The following is a 17,720-nucleotide window of genomic DNA, read 5'->3' as shown; positions in this document are numbered from 1 at the left end:
CAATCGAGTTTCAGGACACATTATCAATGTATGTGGGCAATTGTTGAAATAATTTTGATAACATCATCAAAAGATTAAGTCTGGGTGTTTTTCCAACTTTAAACTAGATCATTATTGGCCACGATAAAATTAAGGGCGAGAGGGTTTTTTTTCTTGGACTCTCAACCCCTTTCGCCAATTCCACCCCCCCCCCCTCCCAAGTCTGCCACTGTTATAAACAAACCAAGAGAACTGGGTATTAAGGAAAGATCATACCCATTAGCTGAGAGGTTTGTATATTCTCAGAATATCTTTGCTGGAATTTGGATTGATGTTGTAAAGAGAAGTTACAACTTGATCACTTTTGGGTGGTCACCCATTCAACCTTGAGAAACACTTCATCATTTCCTCACTCAGGCCTAGGCCCCAGACATTCAACAAGACAGGGCTGATTTTAAGTTTTCATTTTATTTTGAAATTTTTGGGTGAGTAACCCTACCTCTTTGAGTACTTCAATAAATAAAAACTTGATGTTTGTTATTTTGTTAACAGTTTAGTTTAAACAAGTTATATTTACAAAGAAATGACATACATTTTGTCGCCTGAAAATTAAACCGTGTAAAAACGATATCAATTCGTGGAATTTTTTGGCACAGATATTTCTACATAGTGTTCTTGTCACAGAAATTTGTCACTAAATAAATTAATATTATCTTATAACTTCATATTGATAATAACAATAATGTCCAAAGCCACTTTTATGTTCGCGGCTTATCAAACTCAAAAAACGTTTGAATTTTGAGAAAATGATTGATATTTAAGTCTCATTGAGGAAAAAGCACTTTTTTTGCGCTCGAATATATTGTTCAAAGTCTTCAGCAAGAATTTTCTTTCGTGCTTAGATCAATAATTTCTCTCACCTAGCTCAAGTTTTTTTTTTTTTTCAAGTACTTTTATGGTGAATGTTTTCTAGTTGGCCTCTACCCTTCCCACCCTCAGTAGTAACATGATCCATTCCATAACTAGCTTTGGTTTTGTGGTCAACAATGCAAATAATGAATTAAACAGAAAAACTTTGTCTGTCCTTTGTCTCCTATTTAAGAACTTTTCTATACAACAAAAAAACTATAAATTTTCTTAAAATGTTCAATGTCTAATTTTATAACGCAAAACAATAAAACCAAATTTCGAATTTTCTTCCGTTAAACACTGAAACGGGAAATTCAAGGGATGATATTTTTACAAGCAATGTAACGTTCTGATGAAGAGATTGACATCAGCTGGAACTTAATAAGTTCCTTTACTTCCAATTTCTAAAACGAATTGTCCTTTCATCTCCTCTGGTGTTGAAGACTCCATTGGAAGGATCGCTGGTGCACCTTGGCTTGAGTTCAACTCGTCCTTTCCCCAGAGAGAATTTTCTTTCACATTAACGCAGCTCCCCAGGCCCTCCTTGGATAGTAGTAGTTGCTTGAGCCCGTCGTTGTTAATAGCAGTGGTCGGTGGTGAGGGTTTCTGGTTGTTGTGTATTGGTATAATGATCACGGGAAAGCGAGGGTGCCTGGTAAATTGGCGCGAAACTTCGTTGAACGCGTCTCGGAAGAACCACAGGTTCACAGAGGCGAAGAAGACCAGGCTTAGAAAGAAGAAAGCCAGCGGGATGTATGACATGCGCAGAAGCTCGTTTAGCGCCATTAAGAACGCAATGATGATGATAGAGACTGGGATAATTCCTTTGATGATAATAGCAAGTACAAAAACTAGGGCTGTCACACACTTTCGTGATGTCGATTCCTGTTCAAAACTGACCTCCTGACGAAAGCGTTCCTTTTCTCTCTCAGCAAATATCAGGCTCCCCTCGACACATAACATTACTACTCCCATGAGAGTGTTTTCCTCGAATATCAAAATCACAGCGTATGTTGCCATAGCAACAACATGGTGGACTAGGAGCGGTTTGTAATGGAAGATTTCGCTTCGGAACGTGAGGACTTCCGCTGCTTTGAACACGTAATGACCCAGAGCGATGGAAAACACGAGAAGAAAAGATCCTCCGAATGTGAAGAAAGGGTTCTGAAGGATGTCTGTACTTGTTAGTAAAACGATTCCACATGCAGGAAGAGCCACGCAAAATACGTGATTGGTAGAGCTAAAAAAAGAAAAACAGGTAAATTAAATGTTGGTTGTGTCTAGCTAAGAACCTGTCGCAATTTGAAAAAAATTGCCCGCGTAGTTAGCGGGTGATTCAAACCGGCGCACGCGAGCCAGAGGACACTCGCGTGTTACTCGCGTGCGTTCCCGCTCGGTGACTGTTACCCAGCTTCCAGGCCAACTCTCATTTGCCATGAGTTATAAAAAAAACATTGTAAAACAAAAGAATGGGCAGGCAGACAAGAATGATAAAAAAAAAGAAAAGCTTAGGAAGATTTACCCGAACTGTTAAATAAGATCTTTGAAAAATCACACTAAACTTTTAATAATGCACAAAACCATGTCTTTGCTCTTAAAAAATTTGTTTACCATTAATAAAAAAGTAACGCAATTCACCAAGATATTATGGTAACATAACGGTATTTTTCATATTCGATGTTTTCTAAAACATTGATTTTTCACATTTGATAATTCTGTACCGTGATGTATAATCTGCGGAAATCCTTAAAATGAAAGGAACTTGGAAAGTATATTAATAGCATTGTTGTGATATCTGTCCGTTATTTTACAGGAAAATTGTGTTTGCTTTATGATTGTCACATTGAAAGTTAAAGAGGTGCAATTCATTTTCTGTTTTATTCAGAGGAGGCACAGAAAAAAACATTTAGTCACCAACTTCCGTTTTCAACCAAAATTTATCTATCTGATTTTCAAGATCTTAAACAATTTCTTTCTGTTCAGAGTTTGCTTCACTCTGTAACAGGAACAGCGGGTGAGAACCTCTAAAAAAAACTGAACGCCACAAGTTTACTAAGGAAGTCTTAATTAACAGACAAAAGTTTGGTACAAAAATAGCTTACGCCACATTGTAGTTTTCGCCATTGATAGAAAACAGCTGAGTCGCAGTGAGGAAAAGCTGTATTTATTATTATCGTCACTAAGGAAGACTTTTCATTTAATGAGAAGCTTCTTTTTCAAAATAAACGTTGGATATCAAAAAAATGACAAGGTGCAGAGGTAGATAAATAACTTCAGGTTTTGGTCTATTTGTAAGCCATAGAAACTATAAAAGTCTTTTTTTTCTAGAACTTGTGTCGGGTTGAAGTGTGGTTGATATTTATTTCTTCATAAATATTTTCCTTCGTAACATGAATATCCTATTTTTTCCGTGTTCCATGGCAGTCTAAATAACGCACAGCATCTTCACAGGAAGTCTAAGCGAAAAAACTGAGTGTCTATCGTAGCGTACATCGAAATTACTTCGAAAATTCATCCAAGGCGATAGTTGGAAAGAAACTCCCGATTTTCTAAATAAAGCCAGTGTTAGGTATAGTAATTTTTTTGTATATCGGCTGAAATATGTTTTAATTGAAGCAAATTTCCCTTTTCATCTTGTCACAAGAGAAAATTGAAATACATCGATCGTAAAACTGCAAAAAAGAAGGCAGGCTTCTTTACTTGGAGTGTTGACAACTAAAAGGGTCCCGCTTGTGGGTGCCAAAGGTCAAATGGCTGCGCTCTAAAAAACTTTCATACACTTTCATCGAAGAAACGTCGACAAAACACACTGTGAGATTATTAACAGCAAGAAGGTCGCGTTTCGTTGCCACGAATTAAAATGTTTGTGAGACGTTTGACGAAAGTTTGAAAAAAGAGTGGGTTGGAGATCGCAAAAGTGGGCGAACATCAGAAATTGAAATTCAAAAACGACATTTTCTTACGGGACATTTACGTCCTCAGCGTGGGCCCGTCAAATTTCAACCTGGTCAAAGATATTGCATCTCCTGGGTAACCGAGTTAAGAAAGTTAAAGGGGCTATCAAAATATTGAGGAAGAAAAAGAGAGGGTTTAAATCTTACAGCACAAGTTTTTAACGTATTCTTCAACTTTTTTTTGGTGGACTTCATTGATAAAGATACGAAAATTTTAAGTTTTCCCTTGCGGCGCTGAATGAATATTGCTGATACGTTAAGAATGAATAAGGTCTTCCTTTATCAATACGTGACATAGAATTGGTGCTCATAGAATTGGTGCTCTTGGTGCTAAAATTATCCGGGTACCAACAATAAAAACTGAGAAAGCAGAATATCATTCTTGAATATTTCTGTTCATTTTTAGTTCCCGGACAATTTAGATATTTCGACAGTGATATCAGACAGAGCTACTGCATTTTTTCCTTTCAGTCAAATATTGCTATTTCAAACGAATTTTGTGGTATTGAAGTCTCCAATCAAAAAATTAAGGTGGTGTTTTACCTCATGTAAGAGGAAAGAGAATGTTTCAGCAAAAGAAGAAAGCTTAGCTAACACGAACACAAATTACGCCTAACGACATTAAGATCAGATCATCAGCTGAGTAATGCTAGAAAATAAATGCTGATGCAAGGAAATCTCAGACAGAAAGGAAACTCACTGAACTACTGTAGAATTTTCCTGTTCCCGTTTACACATAGGCGACTCGTTGTTCCCTTTTTGATGATCACTGTAAAGTTATTTTAAAATTTGATATTGAACCAGCTGCTACCTGACCAGAAAACAGGAACATTTTTACCACTCGCAGTGCTAGCATCATTCAAAGTTGTGAATATTGTGAAATTTTCGAGTTTCTAGCTTTTAATCTAGTCTAATAAGACCGAGAAAACTTTTGAAAGATGCAAATCCTTTAAATGACGATGTCAAGCAACCGTGACAAAGTCGCCACCGATGCGGAATCACTGGACCAAATAAGGGAATTTTCCTGAATGACAAACTAACCCTGAATCGCTTCTGAAACTGAAACAGGGCTTTCAGGGGGAATACATATCAGCTAAGGGTGATCGTTTCAACCTTTCGAAACATGCATCATGACGAAAATAAAATAAAAGTATTGCTCTTCTTTTGATAAGTATTTTCGTATCTGATGGTGTTTTTCCCTGAAAAATTTTTCTATTTAACCAAAGGAAGTCGATCATAATCAGCTAAATGCGTATAATGTCTGTGTTGCAAAGACTTTTACTTTATTATTTTTTATTGGTAACGTTCAATTTTTGCGGGGGCTTATGTTTTTGCTGCTTGGATCCTTAAAAATGCAAAGGATAGTAAATACACTCGGGAAACTAACTTCTGATCTCTGTTTAAGTAAATAATGATCAACTGGTCTGTTCGCACAACAATCCTCAGAGATAACCTCGCAAGAGATCGATACACTTCAACGTGAAGCCGATGTCGAAATTTCTTTTAAACGTGTATCACTGTTCATTCGATTGAAAATGAATGCAGAGGATCATAGAGAACACTTATTTGAAAATGTTTTTAAACTTCTGAAGCAAAAATTTAGACCGCTTAAACTAACTTTTCACCACTGTCTGTGACTCATCGTTTGTCTTCGAACCTTTGTGTCTATTTACTGAATGAAACACGTGACAAAGAAGAATTAAAATCTTCGTTCTTGCTCACCACTCAATAAAATATTTGAGAGTAAGGCATCTTATTCCGAAGTCCAAAATTTTATGGCCACCGGAAGTCAGAATGATAAACGTGTGTTTAACGTCTTGCCGATCATACCACAGGCATCGGAAAGAGTTTTCTATAAGATATTAATTGTGAAAAGCAGTTACTTACAATCTCCTACACCAAACTGGAATCTCGCCTAGCTGTTCCTCCATTTCATGTCCTCTCTGCCAACGACTTGACATTCTTAAGACGGCTTGACACAGCTTTGGCAAAATTACACTCCATAAAACGCAGAAGTTTATAGTCAATGATACGATGAGAAGAATCTCTGAATCTTTGTAACTCAGAAATAGTCCCGTTGCAAATCCGTCCGTTTCCATCTCGACTGCTTTCAGGATCGTAATTTTGTAAACACACAACTTTGTCGCGCACCCTTAAGAAATATTCGATTTGAATTTTTCCGCCTTCGACCAGCTGTCGATGACGCTTCGATCAACTGCAATATGGCACGCTAATGTTCGCTAAACTTTATTCTCATATGAGGGGAAGTCCTGTCATGTCATGCCTTAAAAATTGATTCTTAGTAAATAACCTAAAAAAAGCCACGTACCGGAAGCGGATGTTCAATTTAACGCAAGGTCTGTAAGATCGACTTCCGGTGATCTGAAAGGCAACTATATGAAAGGGCCGGTTCGTCATTTCCCGAGACTATTGTTAAATGCATTTCCTTCTTTTTTATTTTGTCGTTCAAGCAAATTTATTTCACAATGCTTAAAACAATCATTTTGTGTACACCTGTTAACGATAAAACCACGCTTTAGTCAAATCCAACACAAGAATCCACTCCTACTTGACGCGAGGCGTCGTTCCAGTGATTGGTTAGAATAATTGATAAATTCTTTTCGAACAACAATTTTAACGTCTGAAATATTTGTACGACCTGTTTAATGTGCCCACACCTAACTGATCCTGACAAGTACTCTTATTTTGCTTCCTGTTTGTCGAATTCAAACTTTCATTCATCAACGAGTAATATATTATCACAGACGATTCTTGATCGGGCCGAATCACATTTTTTCGGCCAAATCGAGCAATTTATCCATAGATCTTCAGTGCAAATTATTTTTCAGCAGTCAGAAAAATCTTTTCTTTCTAAGCAAATGAAATAGAATTTTAAACAGACAATTTCCATCTGTTTAGATCAGCCTTCTGCGGCCGCTGAGCACTATCCAATGAGAGACTGGGCTCCTTCCATCCGAAAATTGAACGACACTACTGAAAAGACAGACAGGCTAAATATTTTATATCGCAGACTGACAAATATCCAGAAAATTAAAGGTTTTTTTAATATCATTCTTGTCTATCAGAGCTATTTTTACTCCCACCAATAAAACTAAGACAGATCTAGAAACTAAAGAGAAAGTTTAGTGTTCCTGTTTATTTTCTTTTTTTTGATTGCGTAGGTCTGGTAATCTCTCACCTGGCAACAAATGTTTTTCTTTTAACAAAAAAATTCCCGTCTGACCAACCAGGGTGCAAAACTGTATTATTACGTTTGTAACTTAACATTTCACTTGATAGTAGCCCTTTACAGACATTTGATATTTAGCGGTTAGCAGCTCATGTAACTCTTTCGATTCCTAGAGCAACTGTTTTCGAGTAAGAACGGAAGATCACTTTCCGTAAAGACCTTATGTAAGAACCTCTTTCTCGTGGGAAGAACCGCAGGCTCATGCGCAAGGCCGTTCGAAGTGTTCGAGCGCGATCACTCTCGTGTACGTGAAGAAAGTTTCAGCTGAGGTCACTTTATCGTTTTCCTTGAATAGCTATCATCGATTTCAACAATTTCTAAATGTCAGGATAAGATGCTCGTATATATGTGGATTTCTCGCGATTAACTACCTCTGTAGATTTGTCTACATAGAAGTAATTCGTTTAATTGTATGTGTGTTTGTTGATTGCTTTGTTTAATTTGATTGGCTGCCTGTATGTTTTATCGACTTCATCTTGTTTCGTCAACCTCATGTTCTTTTCATCAATTACTTCAAATATAATCACATCAGTTTTTTGTTTTTGTTTTTATTCTTCATGGTATCAAAGCGGGGTATATGGGGGTAAATGTAAGGGGGTGTTTCCCTCCTTAGTAAAAACACTGGTCCGCGATTTAACAAACAGGGCACGTGAAAACGGAAAACCACAAGAGTACCTTACCTCTGCAGTAAAGAATGTGGATGATCTCATCGAGGGTGCGTCATGGTTTCGATTCAGTCTACTATGCCAACCGGAGCTTAATTTCCGAGTATTTGTCGTCATGTGATTTCAAGGAATTTTCCGCCCTAGCGTCAACAAGGTGTAACTAAAAGCTACTCAACAATAGGGCATACAATTGTGTGCGACCAAAAGAGTGCATTTTTTCTTAACTGTGAAAGAAACCCTTAAGATTTATGAGACATAGTTTAAAAATAATATAGCTGGACAGAAGGATGCTCTGTAGTTGGGGCGTAATTCTACTGAGCATAAAATGGCGTACTACAAAAATTAAACAGAGCAGGAATGCTTGCCAGTTAGTTCCGCTTTTGAGAGATCCAAGCAAAATTGTTAGTTTACGAAGGCCATACATCATTTCAAAATTTTCGCAGTTTATTTATGCTGTTTTTTAATTAAATTCTCTGAAAGATTTATCAATCTGCTTGTAGTGCGTAGTTAGGCGAGCCCATCTAAAACGTTCATGAAACGGTTCGACCCGAAACTATTGCTGTCGTCGTTTACCTATTATCGCATCGTTCTTGAACTCGAAAGTAAAACAAGAATGAAATTATCGACATTCCTGGTAAAGGAAGTCGCTATTTTTTACGAAAATAAGCGCATGAAACGAAAAAAGCATGGAAAACTATTCTGGGAAATTTTAGTTTCGATCCATTATCAAACGGGGGATTCCTTTAACTTCTCAAAACGGAAGTACATTCCTTTAGCCTCGTTTGTACGCTAAATTTACTTCCGGTCATCTTTGTTGTCATTTTAGCGGGAAACTAAGGTCGATCGAATCACTGATCGCGCGCAGTTTTAGAGAAATTGAGAACTTTTCTGTTCTCTGCCCTCGTGATCCTTTATTTTGGTTGTCTACTATAATCTGAAAGTGAATCGAGGATAAAACACCTTGATGCGGAATTCCATTGGAAAAATCAACAAAAAGTATTCCAACTAATCAATGTGTTTTGTTTGAAACGAGGCAATTTCATTCATTCATTTGCATGCGACTTTAGTTCCTTTGTTGGCTGGAAGCTCCAAAGTTATCCGTCTTTTCTCTTTGAACTTAGGATTCGCCCGTTCTTTTTTATTTTAGAGTTAAATGCACAGTTCCGAAACGTTTTTTTCCGACTAGCTGAAGCTCGAAAGCTTTTCCGATCGCTGTTGCCCGTGAGTTCTGCAATTTTCGCAGTGCTCAAGCATGGACGAGATTTTCTCATTCATTCTCACCACGTGTTAAAGTTTGTCCGTAAAAAAGGTTAAAAAATCAACGAAGAGCACAAAATTTAGTGCCACTTCGAAAGGATGGAAAGTTTAGTGTTCGAGGTAGCTCGGAAAAACTCCAAAACGTGCCAAATCGAAGGATGTCATGAAATTACAGTTGGTTCCAGAACGGCCTTGTGCCGAAAGCACCGCAACAATAGATACAAACAAAATTACAAGAAGAAAAAACGCAAGGCCCAAGGATCTGAGGTAAGTTTTAAATCACTCTGCTGTTTTTAAGATTATCTTTAAGGACTGCTCTTCACATGTGTGAATTTTGATTTAGATAAAATAGCATTTTTGGTAAATAACTTCTGGGCACAAGTCACATGTCTTTGTGAAGCACATTTCCATTTTTCATTCTGTATTGTTTTAGCACCAATAAGCATCTTATCCTTTTCATTCAAAGGTGGTATTTTACAGGTTTCGTAGGTTGCCTAAGTTCATTAAACATTGATGAATCTAACTGGTATTTGCGAACTGTTCATATATTGAGGAATGTACTGAGAATATTAAATATCCCTGTATTATTCCGGAATGGAAATTCCAAACTTCTAATTTCAATCGCGCTTCTGTTATTCTCTTCTCATATTCATCGTGTTCAGATTTCAAATGCTCTGGAGTTATTTTGAGTATATAAGAGTAAATGATCATTTTATAGATAGTTGCCACTTGGGCCATATGTTTCATTTGATGCAGATAGAACCTTTTATTGAATTAAATTGCAAAGACTTATTATCATAACTAAGATTGCTGCGTTGTCAAATAAAGTTTTGTAAAAGTCAGTTTTAGCTTCGTCTGCTTCAAAGTAAAACGTAATTTTCAAATGTGTCAAATTTCATTTGCTTCCTGTGCGTTTGAGTTTTCAAATCCTTGTATCTTTACATCAAAGAGTTGAAATATAAATTTATTTTTGTGTTGAGTTGATATTTAAAATATTTTCGTTGGCCAAGAGTTGTCTAGTGCATCTAAATATTTTAAGTAGTTAACCTCCCCACCCATAAGAAAATGCACACCCACTTGATGGATCTCTAGACAGGTTGCCTTTGTTCAGCAATTTAACCAGTGTGTCATTGAATTTTTTTAACCAAAGAAAAACCTTTCACAGGCAGAGACTTGTAGGACTTATGTGAGTGTTTGCTCAATAAAGCTGTGCTCTCAACTCTTTCATTCCCAAGATCTCATTAGCAATTCTTCCTACTGTCTGCCATAAAATCTTATGATTTCAATACGGAGAATTTGGTATTGAATAAACTTGTAGTCAACCAATTCAGTTTTCTTCCTTATTCTCCTCGCTTTTCTGCTATGATTCTAGTATAGGACCTGCCCTTTACAAGTTCAGTGTTTTTCACGTTGATATAGGCTATTTGGAGGATGGCAAAGGAAGTTGTTAAGCTCAAAATTGATGCACAATGCATGAATTTTTACAGAAAGACAAAGTTTACATATTCTCTATACTCTTCTCTTTATTTCATAAGGTGGTGATAAGGAGAATTTGTTTAACAATCAAGAGCTTCTTTAGTTGGTGATAATTGCCATTATTCTTGAGCCTTTAATTGGGATTTAAGGGTGATATTATAGGGAGAACTTAGATGTTAGTCACTCTTGGGAATCAAAAGATTAATGCTTGAGTGGTAGGGTAAGAAATAGAAACATTTTCCTTAGGATTGTGACATACATAGTTGAGTTCAGTCCATAGATCATGACTCAGAGCTGAATGTTTAGTGTTTCATCCTCCCACTCAGATGATGCAAATTTCACGATGTGATCTTCATTTTTTCTCTCTCATCCTTTTTCATAGAGCCACGCAATTTTTTTCAGTCTTCCTTACACCATCATGTATGCTCCTCCAAGAAGATCTTTGTTACAATTTTTTTTTATAATAGGATGTATAGAAGTGTACACCTTATGTAATAGTAGAAGTCATTTTATTTATCAGGAAATACAGAGTGAGTCTATCGAAAACCAACTTGCAGAAGAAAAATGTTTGATGGAACAGAAGTATGCCAGTATGCTGCAACAAGTGTTAGCTCAGAAGCAGTTGGTAAGCAATCATGGAATAATTCACCCTTCTCTTTAGTAACCAAACCATCGTAGGATAATCTTATGCTCTGAGTGCTTTCTTTGACCCTTTACCCCTGATTATTAAATCTCCCCTACAGTTGCTATCCATTCCCTTGTAAATTAGTTTCAAGAAATTGGTGTTTAATCAAGATAATAACTTCCACCTGATAATTTTGAGTACCAGTGTTCTCATTACCTGTTTTTTGGATAAGGTATGGATGTTACAGGGAGAAGTTACATGCTAATCACTTCCAGGAGTTAAAGGATTGATTTGTCGTAATCAATGCTGACAATCCAAAACCCCAGTTATCTTTGATTATGGAGCCAATGATCTCATCACTCTGTATTAGTATTAACTATAAATTTAACTTTCCAAGGAATTGTTACAATCTGAAAAAGTGATCCAGGTTTTAAGAGCCCATCAAAGGAGAGTTAAAGAAGAAAAAATAAAGGAAATTCAAGAAAGGAAAGAGAAGAAAGAACATGAGCCACCCAAAGAAACTTTAGATCTACGTAAGTGTAAAATTGATTTTTTTGAAGGACCTAAAGAGACACTGCCCAAAATCTCAAGCCAAAACAGGGAGAGGCTGTTTCAACTTATTTTCATGTTTCCAAATAAGTTACAGCACTACATTTCCTTACTTTAATTGTGTAAAAAATTCAAACCACTGTAACAACTTGCTTTAAGGGAAATTTTCTGCTGCTAGGTCAAATATTTGCACACTCAGAAATTCTCTAGGCATCCCATAAGCTGTTGCTACAGCCTGTGCCAAGATGTTTTGCACAGAGAATTGTCACTTAGGGTGACCAGGCTATATAAAACAGTCTATCACATGACACATACAGAAGGTAAGGCTTAAAGGATCTGAATTTTGAGTCACAGCCTGTGGTTTTTTACGTAAGTAAGAATTCATGTGCAAGAGAGTTCATGTACTCAAAAGGCTGTGTTGAAGTAGTGTCATAATCTGTAACTCAGTAACAAAAGCATTTATATTTGAAAAACATATTTTGACTGGTTCTTGTTGCCTGATCATTGTTATGGCTTTTACGGCAATTCATGCAACATTTCAAGACTTCTTCTTGGAAAACAACACAAGGAAGAGGCAATTTTCACTAACTTCTTAACCCCAAAGAGAGACTAACATCTAATTTCTCCTCACAATATTAGCCTGAATAAAAATGCGAAGGTCATAAGATTATACAAAATGATCAAAAATTAAAGGGGCTGTTAATTGTTAAGCAAATTCCCTTTGTCAGCACCTGATGAAATGTATAGAGACCAGTATGGAAAATATGCACACTGATGTCAGGGTGTACAGGATTAAAGAAAGGTGCAGAGCATGAGAAATATTTTCTGAAAAAGTGTGTCTTTCCTTGACTTCAGACAATGAAAACTAAGTTGTATAAATGTTACAGCCTGCCAAATTGACCACTTAAGCTGCAAGTTTAGTTGCCAAATTTTTTTGTATTCTCCATGGCAGCCATGACAGTTGTAGTTTCAAGAACTGAGTGAAGAGAGACCCAGACAAAAACAATTTTTTACCTTAAATAATTGGGAACTGCACTTTTTTATACCTAGGTATGCCACTTAGTGGTTTGGTTAAAGATGGCTCAGTCACAGAGAAAAGTCCTTCCAAGGCATTTAAAACTACCAAGAACTCTGGTAAAACAAATCAGAGCAAAAAGAACTCTAATAAGGGATCACCCTCTAAAGATGCTCGTCTAGGAAATAATCTTTCTTTCTCAAGACACATGGAAAATGTTTCAACACCCCCTTTGCCAGATTTAGTACCAGCAGGAATAAGTGTTCCACTTTACTTAGGAAACAGGAATGGAAACTTTGCAGGACAAAACCCATATGGTGCCACTGGCTCACCACAGCTGACTCCAATCCAACCTGCCATTATGTCACCTCAGCGGATTCCTAAGATTGAAAAAGTATTTAGTTACCAGCCAGCAATGAGCACTGTTAGTAATTCCTCCAAAGTTTGCATGGATGCTGCTGTTAAAGACCTTTCTCCACGAAATCATGGAAAAGGTTCTGCAGTCCCCACCAATCAACCAAGGCCAGCTCCTGGTGCAATTTCCCAGCACTCAAACACAGATATGAACAATTTTATTCTTCTTAACTCCAAAGCTGTTCATAGTACTCAAGCCAGACTACTGCAGAATTTACTGCCATACCCAACAGTCCAAAATAGCATTCCAAGTAGTGCAAATATCACCTCTCAAGCAGGGCAAACAAGGCCATCTTTTCAAAATATGTTGACACCATGCTCATCTACATCTGTATCAACTGGAGGAAGCGGTGCAGGGATGCTGCACCAAAGTCAGATGAGTTTTCCAATCACAAACTTTAGCCAGGCAATGTCAATGCCAAATAACAGTCAGATTGTAACTACAGGAACATGTACACAATCTCACCTAACAAGCCAGGTAAGGTTCAAGGAGCAGTCTTGTTTTTTATTGTTTTTTTTTCTTTCAGTAAATAACTGTTTTGGGATGTGACGTGTTTTATCAACTCTTTAACTCCTGGAAGTGGTTAACATGTAACTTCTCCCCATAATATCTCTACATTATCCAGCAAGCAAGCAATGAGAATACTCAAACTTATCAGATAGAACCTTCTATCTTGATCTAACACAAAATTCTCCTTACCAATTTAAAAGGAAATGCATAGAAATCAGAGGGGAGATTTTACAATCACATCTTGGGAGTTAAAGAGCTGATATTAAAAGGGTTGCCGATATTTAGTAAACTGAAAAAACTTTTTGAAAGATCCTCGTTAAATCCTTGAGGATCTTGAAGGATCCTTGAAAAGAACTTTGTGAGGATCCTTATAAGGATCTTTGTAATATCCTTTAAGGATCTTTATCAAATCCTTGAGGATCTTAACAAACGTTTTTGCTTACAAAGATCTTTGAGGATCTTTTAATGATCCTCTAAAGATCCTTGAAAGATCCTACTCCTTAAGGATCTTTGGCAGGTCTTTGACAATCCTTGAAGATCCTCAAAGATCCTGTGAGGTTTTTCACCAGGAACGACAAGAGACAGTTGATTGCTAAAAACAATGCAATGCAAATCAAACTTTGAGATTCTTGAGTTATGGTTCATTTCCCTCTGAAAGAGAAAAGAGAGAACAAAGAACAATTTCAGAGAGTTCTTTTGATAGTTTAGATTACCACTGTCAAGAGGTGCATTTTTCCCTCAGATTTTCAGTGAACAATCTGATCACATTGTTCATTTGACATATGACAATATTTTCTATTTACGTATTTATTTAAGTAACTTGACAAACCTATCCAAATTTTAAACTTTTTATAGTACGCCTTAAAATTAATTCACATACAGTCAAATACTGTAGATAAAAAAAAAAACAAATAAGCATACAAAGAAATAAAGGAATAATACAAGAGTGTAATAACCTCAGCTTATTTTTTACTCAAGGAGATGATTAGTAATATGGTGGCTGAATGATTAGTACACAGAACTCAGGTTGCAGAGGTCTGGGTTCAATACCTGGCCAGGTCATTGTGTTGGCTTCTTGAGCAAAACACTTTACATTCATTGTGTCTCTTGCCACCCAGGAGTACAAATAGGTCAGTTGAATTGTCAGGAAAGCCTGATGAAATGCTGACAGGGGGGAAAGGGTGGTGGGGTAACCTTGCAATGAACTGACATCCCATCTAGAGGGGGGAATGCTCCTGGTCACTTTATGCCAAGGAAGGTGGGATAAGCTAGGGCTGGATGGGCCACTTAGTTCAACTGTACCTTTTACCTTATTTTCTGTTTTGCTTTGACTGAGTAGGTTGATGTATCACAAAACTGGTCAAACCAGATGGCACAGGGAAGGCTGCAGACTCCTTCAGTACAGGATGACTTCCTGCTTCAGATGCTTCAGGTAAATGAATTGTATCTATTTTTGTGTAACATGTTCATTTGTTTGCTAGTGTTTTAGCTCTAAGATTAGCAAACAGAAGCAAGTTTTTGAAAAGGCTTCATTGCTGCTCCATGACTGAACTGAATGTTTTGAAAAATAAGGTCTTAGATTCTAAATATAGGCATCTTTTTTGAGCCTTAGGTTTTATTATTGTCATAGGTAAGACTTTTCCACAACAGAGCTTCCATGGCTTTAGTTATTAATAATACTTCAAAGTGGGTAATAGAGTCCTATATGATAATGTTGCAGAATTATTTGGGGCACCCACAGTCTACTACTCATCGAAGGAAAGTAAATAGGTAGAGCCAGCTCGTGAACCAGTAGGATCTGAACATCTGTTAACCCTTTAACTCTCAAGATCAAATCATTAATTCTCCCTTCAAGCTGCTACACATTTCCTTGTAAAGTAGTAATGAGAATTTGGTGTCAGATTAAGATAACTTCTACCTGATAAGTTTGAATATTCTCATCACCTATTTGCTGAATAATGTAAGGATAATATAGGGAGAAGTTACATGTTGATCACTTCTGGGAGTTAAATGATTAACATTAGCTTATTCCCCTTTGACCAGGAGAACTGCGACCAAGTAAGATGCAAGTCCATTTCTAGGTTACCTCCCAGCATTTTGCTAAGTTTCCTTCATAATTTTTGGTTCTAATTTGTAAATCCAAGTGAAGAGAGATGCTGTAAGAATCACGAGAGCACAAAATGGTGATTAGCTCAGAGCTTACACTGATATGTAAGCCCATTGGAATCCAGATTGAAGATCAGGAGTCCAGTGGGCAAATTGCAAGGCTGTTGCATAGGCACCTTATTTTTCTCCTTAGGGTGACAATAAAAAACATTGCAATTTAGCTTAAAATTTTCTCTTTCAGGAAAACAAAGAGCAGCAAGTCCAACTTGGTGCCCAGTCCCAAACAAACAGTGGGTTGTCCAGTATAGATCACGTGATACCTGATTCCTCTTGGGCTGCAATGACCATTGGGATATGACAGCATGAGGCGTGGCTACGTAGTCTACTCATGCTCAATCCTTGTGTTCCAATTTTCTGTACCTCTCAACATAAGTTTTATACTTTTTTATTCATCTTCCCTTACGCTGAAGTCGTTACATATTACAACTACGTTTTGAGCCTAGGAATCGTGTTAATTATTTTAAATGTTCAGAGCCAATATTCTTTCACTGTGTTTTGTGTTCAAAGGTTGCTTATAAGGAAGAAAACAGCGAGAACTATGCCACGTCTTCTGAAAAAAAAACCAACCAAACTAACACGATGTATTGGGTGCATTTCGAAAAAGTGTCAATAAATCAGAACCAACTAAAAACCGCAGCCATTAGAACAAAGAAAATATACTCCTTTTTTTTCTCAAAAGAGTAACATTGTTAAGTCCCACCCAAATTTTAATACCAAGGTATGGTGTTCAGTTTTAAATGTACAACTTCTCTTTTGCCGACGGGCGCCGTCATGTGACAACTTTGACAAGTTGCTAGGCAACATGCATGAAGAAAATCACTCGCTCACAAAGTCATCACTATAGCTGTCAAAGTTGTTTTACTATGGGCTGTTGACATTTGCATTTTTATATTATGAACTAGTATTGTTCATGATTCACGTTTGTTACTTTATCCGCCTTGCATCTTTCTCGCAATTAAACTTCCTTTCAACTTTTAGGAGAAATCTCGCCATGAGGTTTAATTATTTTTTAATAATTTGTTTGTTTAAGTCTTTTTGATGGCTTTCTCTTTTGTTTTCTTTTGTTTTTCTTCAACTCTTATAGCTTTAATTAACACTGCCAATTAAATTCCTATTTTCGAAGCCAGGAATTGAACACGCTTTCAGAGATGACAAACGATTTCGTCACTTAAATGACGAACGCTTTTCCATCGTAAAATGCAGAGAAGAGACTGTTGGTTTCTAGAATCCGAATCTATACGTAACTGGACCCTTTTAAGGAATCCTGTTTTAGCTCCTAAGTATGATGTCTACCGATGACTTTGGCTCGCAGTCATCTACTGGAGATGATTCCCATTCTTAAAGGAACGTTTGTACCAAATTCTCAGTTCCATTTCTAAAAATCCATCCTACGTCGTCAAGAGAACTCTAAATGTCTTTTGCTATGTTGATGATAAAGATTGTAGACTCAGGTCGTTGCCAAGAGCAAGTTGTTCAAGGTCACTCCACACAAACGAAGTATTCTCTGTTCTTTTTGCAATTAGCTCTCGCTTTGTTTGTGGTAAACCACAGTTACATGAATCAGTACTGCTAATTACTTACAGCTGTTTGTTTAAAAAGTTAAACTGTTAGAATAATGGGAATCACAGGGAAAATGCCCAATTTGCAAGATTTTAATTTGCTCAGCGAAAATTTACATCGGTATGAAAGAAAATCGGACGCCATGTCGAGCTTTCACGTTGGTTAATTTACTTACGTTTTAAAAGAGTTATGAAAATAGCTTTTCCCGGTAAAGATCATCTTGGTTTGTCTTTTTATCTACTAAAGCCTTGAAAAAATCCGGTTTCACTTCCGTAAACGATGTTTTGGCCTAAGTATGCAAGCTAATTTTTATTACTTAAACGACACTGGTAACAATTTTATGTTCCAATATACAGATATTTCGGTGGCCTTCTGCTTGAAACAAATGAA

The 17,720-nt window shown here is 36.8% G+C and overlaps 2 protein-coding genes across 2 annotated transcripts; one reads left to right on the top strand and one right to left on the bottom strand.

Moving 5' to 3' along the window:
* Positions 1-430: 430 nt before the first annotated feature.
* On the bottom strand, positions 431-6,101 carry LOC113686466 (uncharacterized). Its single transcript, XM_027204086.2, has 2 exons — positions 5,730-6,101; positions 431-2,128 (listed from the first exon to the last, which is right to left on the bottom strand). The coding sequence occupies exons 1-2, from the start codon at positions 5,939-5,941 to the stop codon at positions 1,267-1,269; spliced, it is 1,074 nt and encodes a 357-aa protein (XP_027059887.2). The 5' UTR covers positions 5,942-6,101; the 3' UTR covers positions 431-1,266.
* A 2,491-nt stretch (positions 6,102-8,592) lies between these two features.
* LOC113686484 (uncharacterized) lies at positions 8,593-16,725 on the top strand. Its single transcript, XM_027204105.2, has 6 exons — positions 8,593-9,281; positions 11,011-11,115; positions 11,513-11,648; positions 12,715-13,571; positions 14,944-15,036; positions 15,952-16,725. The coding sequence occupies exons 1-6, from the start codon at positions 9,114-9,116 to the stop codon at positions 16,066-16,068; spliced, it is 1,476 nt and encodes a 491-aa protein (XP_027059906.2). The 5' UTR covers positions 8,593-9,113; the 3' UTR covers positions 16,069-16,725.
* The last annotated feature ends 995 nt before the right edge of the window (positions 16,726-17,720 follow it).

Source organism: Pocillopora damicornis, chromosome 13, assembly GCF_964200805.1.
Source record: "Pocillopora damicornis chromosome 13, jaPocDami1.2, whole genome shotgun sequence".
NCBI lineage: Eukaryota > Metazoa > Cnidaria > Anthozoa > Scleractinia > Pocilloporidae > Pocillopora > Pocillopora damicornis.
The sequence above is the reverse complement of the archived record's forward strand: the minus strand, read 5'-3'. Positions and strand labels throughout refer to the sequence as shown.